At 47.4% G+C, this 4,975-nt stretch overlaps 1 protein-coding gene across 1 annotated transcript; it reads right to left on the reverse strand.

The window, feature by feature from the left end:
• Positions 1-119: 119 nt before the first annotated feature.
• LOC140719989 (ribonuclease inhibitor-like) lies at positions 120-4,639 on the reverse strand. Its single transcript, XM_073034899.1, has 7 exons — positions 4,594-4,639; positions 4,112-4,178; positions 3,072-3,209; positions 1,903-1,989; positions 1,577-1,747; positions 928-1,421; positions 120-763 (listed from the first exon to the last, which is right to left on the reverse strand). Exons 1-6 carry the CDS (start codon positions 4,637-4,639, stop codon positions 1,247-1,249), a joined length of 684 nt encoding a protein of 227 aa, XP_072891000.1. The 3' UTR covers positions 120-763; positions 928-1,246.
• Between the last annotated feature and the right edge of the window lie 336 nt (positions 4,640-4,975).

A 4,975-nucleotide genomic window follows, 5' to 3' on the forward strand; every position in this document is an offset into this window, starting at 1 on the left:
GCCCGCCCCCTTGAATTCCTCCATTCTTATCCTTGAATTCTTCTTCCCTCTTATCCGACCGAGACGATGGACAGCATCCACGCGTCGTCGAATCTCCTCGTTGGACTCCGGAGTTACTGCTTCGCATATTTGAGTTACTTTATTTTTAATATTTTCATCTGTTTGCTCTGGAATGTCGAGCATTTCAGATTCCACCTTCTCCAAAAACGCTCGGCCTCAACTCCAAAGTCTGAATTACCTTTTCGTGGTCCGTACAAGTTCCTTTGATCTGCACGACATCAGACTTCAGGGTGTTCACCTCTTCAAAGATAAAGTCGAGGGTTTTCTTAATGTCATCATTGGCGTCCCAGACTGAAACCCACCATCCTCGTGTAATTCCCCATCTTACGTGGGGAGTCTCGAAAGCGGATATCCGGCGAAAGCAGCGCCGCTGCTAGACAGGAGGCGGAATTACGCGACTGTCACCAGTCTCGCGCTCCGCGATAAGAGAAGCGATCCGGGAGCCAGTTTCGTCAAAACCTTTGGGAATTAAACCTGGCGAGCGGCCATTAAAGATAAGGGCGGGACTTAAAGGGGAGGGGGGAGTTAAAGGGGAAGGGGAGTTAAATGGGAGGGGGGAATCGGCCAAAGTGTCCTCATCTCGTGGGCGGGGATGTTCACACATTCAGAGGTTCACGCGGTCCACACTCTTAGTCCGGGTCTGGGTTCCTGCAGAGATCTCAGTTCCTTCCTCCCGGTCTCACTGAACTGATTCCCACCCAGCCTGAAACAGATGGAGAAATAAAGATGAAATAAACAGATTACACAACAGTATCAGTTACAGGAGACTGAGGTTAATGTTTCAACAACACTCACAGCCAAATATCACCAGAAAACCCGCGGATCCGCTGTTATTTTATCACATCGAACATTAACACAAACACTCACCGGAACCACACCAGACTGGGGAGAGTCAGTATGAGGCGGCGGAGACCGGTGACAGATCGATCTGTGAGAGAGTTCCATCCTAGGTCCAGCTCCGTCAGTGATAAATTTGTACTGAGAGCGGAGCCGAGATCCTCGATACCAGAATCTGTGAGACCGACATTCTCCAGCCTGGAGATGAGAGGGAGCGAGTGTGAAGGACAAAGAGAGACAGGAGACGGAGCAAATCCTCGGTGTTTATCAGTAACACAATTGCTGATCACATTAATGTTCAGTGTCAGACACTCAGTGACTGTAAACACAATCTCCCACAGTCTGGTATTTACACCAGTTTCTGTATTTTACACTCCGGGTTCCTCAGAGCCGTGGACACCAGTTTCACTCCTGAATCTCCCAGTTCATTATCACTCAGTTGCAGCTCCGTCAGTGATGGGTTTGTATTGAGAGCGGAGGCGAGATCCTCGGCACCAGATTCTGTGAGACCGACTCTCTCCAGCCTGGAGATGAGAGAGAGAGTGAGGATGACGGACACAGAGACAAAGGAGACGCTGCAGATCCCCAGTGTTTATTAGTGACACAATTACTGATCACATTATTGTTCAGTGTCAGACACCCAGTGACTGTAAACTCAATACCCCAGTCGGGTACTTACCGCAGTTTCTGTATTTTACACTCCGGGTTCCTCAAACCCACAGACATCAGTTTAACTCCGGTATCTCCAAGCTTATTATCACCCAGGTACAGTTCCATCAGTGATGGGTTTGTTCTGAGTGCGGAGGCGAGATCCTCGGCACCAGAATCTGTGAGACCGACTCTCTCCAGCCTGGAGATGAGAGACAGTGAGGCAGAAGGACACAGAGAGACAGCAGACGGTACAAATCTCCAGTGTTTATCAGTAACACAATTACTGATCACATTAATGTTCAGTGTCAGACACCCAGTGACTGTAAACACAATCTCCCACAGTTCCGTACTTACCGCAGTTTCTCTATTTTACACTCCATGTTCTTTAGTGCCACCGACACCGGTTTCATTCCAGAATCTCCCAGTTCATTACGTCCAAGTCTAAACAAATTGATGAACAAAGTGATTCAACCCGTGTGTCTGAAGGAATTTCTCTCACTCAGATATTTCAGAAAAAAATTAAACCGGTTGGTAAATCACCGGTCGGAGTTCCCATCACCGTCAATGTTCGTCACTGCCCAGCTCCAGGGTATTTACCGAATGTCAGTAAGTTTGTCTGTCAGCGTGACCCTGTAAACTCCACATATTCTGTGTCATTCACCAATAGTTAGAAACGTGTTCCACACTCGGGAGGGTCGGGAGGGGCGGGGTTGAAGGATGGGGGAAAGTCCCACAGTGAGGAAGATTTGTTAATGGGAAAGTGTCGATGGGAGATGGTGGAAGCGAACCCACCTGAGGAAAAGGGATAGGAAGAGAGAACCTGCAAGAGGATGGGGATTGAGGAAGAGAGATCACGGAGGAGGCTGGAGGAGATGTCCCACAGAGGAAAGAGGAGAGATCCCACATGAGGAAAGAAGAGAGATCGCAGTAGAGGAAAGAGGAGTGGTCCCACATGAGGAAGGAGAAAAGATCCCACAAGAGGAAGAGGGATGGGAAAGAGAGATCCCATAGGAGGATACTGATGGGAAAAGAAATTCCAACAAGACGAGGGATTGCACGGGAGGGGTGGATCTGAACTGAGGCCCACAAGCGGGAGAACAGATGCACCCATGGGGTCTGGGTATTTGGTAGTGAGCACAGTCACACAGGTGGACTGATGGTGATAGTCACACGCGGGGAAGGGCAGTGGAGGACAATTTCATAATGATAATTATTTCCTTCTCATAGGGACAGTCCGCTGACGATCTCTTGTCCTTCACCGGGAAGGGTGTGTGAAACTCTGACCAACCTGCTGCAGTCACGGACATTCCCGTGATTTACTACCATTAATCAAATGGCCATTGTTTACTAATCTAGAGTCTCCACACCCCTTAACAACGAAACACAGAAACCTCTCATCCTTGGGGAAATACAGACCGATCCCCTGGTCATTTTACACAATTCTTCACAATCGGATTTACTACAACTTTGCCAAAATCTCAATGGAAGTTTCACAGTTCGGAGTGAGCGATAAATCAAGTTACCTCAAATCCTGGCACTTGTGCAGCCCGGGTCCCAGCCGCTGGATTCCTTCACACTGAATGTGGCTGCCAGCCAGATCGAGGTTTATTATTGTATCACAGAATCCGATGACATGGGAAATCATGCCTGATAAATATGTTCTTCAAGGAAATAACAGGAATGGTGAACAAAGGAGAGTCAGTGGGTGCCATTTACTTGGATTTTTGGAAGGCATTTGATAAGGTGCCACATATGAGACTGCTGAACAGGATAAAGTCCTATTGCGTTACAGGAAAGATACTGGCATGGATAGAGGAATGGCTGACAGACAGGAGACTGCGAGTCTGAATAAATGGGGCCTTTTCTGGTTTGTTGCCTGTGACCAGTGGTGTTCTTCAGGGTCAGTATTGGGACCGCAGTTTTTCACATTGTTTGATCAATGATTTAGATAACGGAATTGATGCCTTTGTGGCAAAGTTTGCGGATGATAAAACGATAGGGGGAGGGATAGGTAGAGCTGAGGAAGCAATGCGATTGTACCAGAAAGAAGACAAATTGGAAGAATGGGCAAAAAAAGTAGCAGATGAAATAGAGTGTTGGGAAATGTATGAAAATGCATTTTGGTTAAAGGAACCATAGTGCGGACCATTATCTCAATGGGAGGAATGGCCAAACACCAGAGGTGCAGAGGGTCTTAGGAGTCCTCCAGCAAGATTCACAGAAGGTTCATTTACAGGTCGAGTCTGTAGCAAAGTAGGCAAATGCAATGTTGGCATTTATTTCAAAGGGAATCGAATATAAAAACAAAGAGATAATGCTGAACCTTAATAAGACTGTAGTCAGGCCACGCTTGGGAGTATTGTCAAAAATGTTGGAACCCATATCTCAAACTGGATGTGTTGTCATTGGAGAGAGTCCAGAGGAGATTCACGATGATGATTCTGGGAATGGGGGAGGGGGGTTAACATATGAGGAGCGTCTTGGCAACTTTGGGCCTGTAATCACTGGAATTTAGCGGAATGCGGGGGGGGGGGGTGTTGTTGGGAATCTCTTTGAAACCTACTGAATGTTGAAGAAGCCAGATAGCGTGGATATGTACAGGATGTTTTCTGTGGTGGGCGTATCCAGAACTGAAAGGCACAACATCAAAATTGAGAGGCAAGCCTTTACGACAGGTAAGGAGGATTATTGTTGCCAAGGAGTAGTGAATGCTGGAATGCTGTGCCACAGACTGCAGTGGAGGCCGTGTCCATGGGTATAATTATGGCAGAAGGTCTTGATTGGTCAGGGCATCAAAATATATGGTGAGAAGGCAAGTGTATGGGGTTGAGTATGGGGTGAAATTTCGTAGATGTCTCCAGGTGCACAGCCGAAGACCCGGACGGTACAAGGTGTTCTGAAAATTACAGATGGTTACATGTCCTCCAGCCACAGCAACAAAAAATGTCTCCAATGTTTAGACAGTCTCTAATCATATCACCAAAGACAGGTATTCAGACTCTCAGAGTGAAAGAAAGACTTTGAGATCTCCGTTCCATCGCTTACCTTTCAGACGCGCGGGCAATTCAGATAAACCCCGCTCAGTGTCCATGCAGGCGAACTGGCCGTCACCTGTCCAAATAGATTAACCTGCATGAAGTCTGTTCTTTGTAATACTGCAAATTCATTAGCATTTACATCTGTAACACACAGTGTATTGTTCACCGTACCACGTTCCCGTATTTCATTCAATATTCAGCTCAGCTTCGGTAAATGGTGGTGTAGTTTCACAAAGGATTCCCACATCACCCTCCGGGCTCCGGTGCCCTTCTCCATCACCAGATCCAGGAGGAGTTTGGAAGCGCCCGCTCGGTTTCCCTTCTCTGCGAGCTCAGTCACGCTCTGTAATGAAGAATGGGGAATATATTGAGGAGCGGAGGGATGGGTA

The sequence above is a fragment of the Hemitrygon akajei genome, unplaced genomic scaffold (assembly GCF_048418815.1).
Source record: "Hemitrygon akajei unplaced genomic scaffold, sHemAka1.3 Scf000034, whole genome shotgun sequence".
Lineage (NCBI taxonomy): Eukaryota > Metazoa > Chordata > Chondrichthyes > Myliobatiformes > Dasyatidae > Hemitrygon > Hemitrygon akajei.

Bases quoted from the DNA above. Each gene is read 5' to 3' on its own strand.
- LOC140719989 (XM_073034899.1), bottom strand. From the start codon at position 4,639: ATGGACACTGAGCGGGGTTTATCTGAATTGCCCGCGCGTCTGAAAG. The intron at 4,179-4,593 runs GTAAGCGATGGA...TGTGCCTTTCAG, and splicing joins ATTGCCCGCGCGTCTGAAAG to TTCTGGATACGCCCACCACA. The intron at 1,422-1,576 runs GTAAGTACCCGA...TCTCATCTCCAG, and splicing joins TGTAAAATACAGAAACTGCG to GCTGGAGAGAGTCGGTCTCA.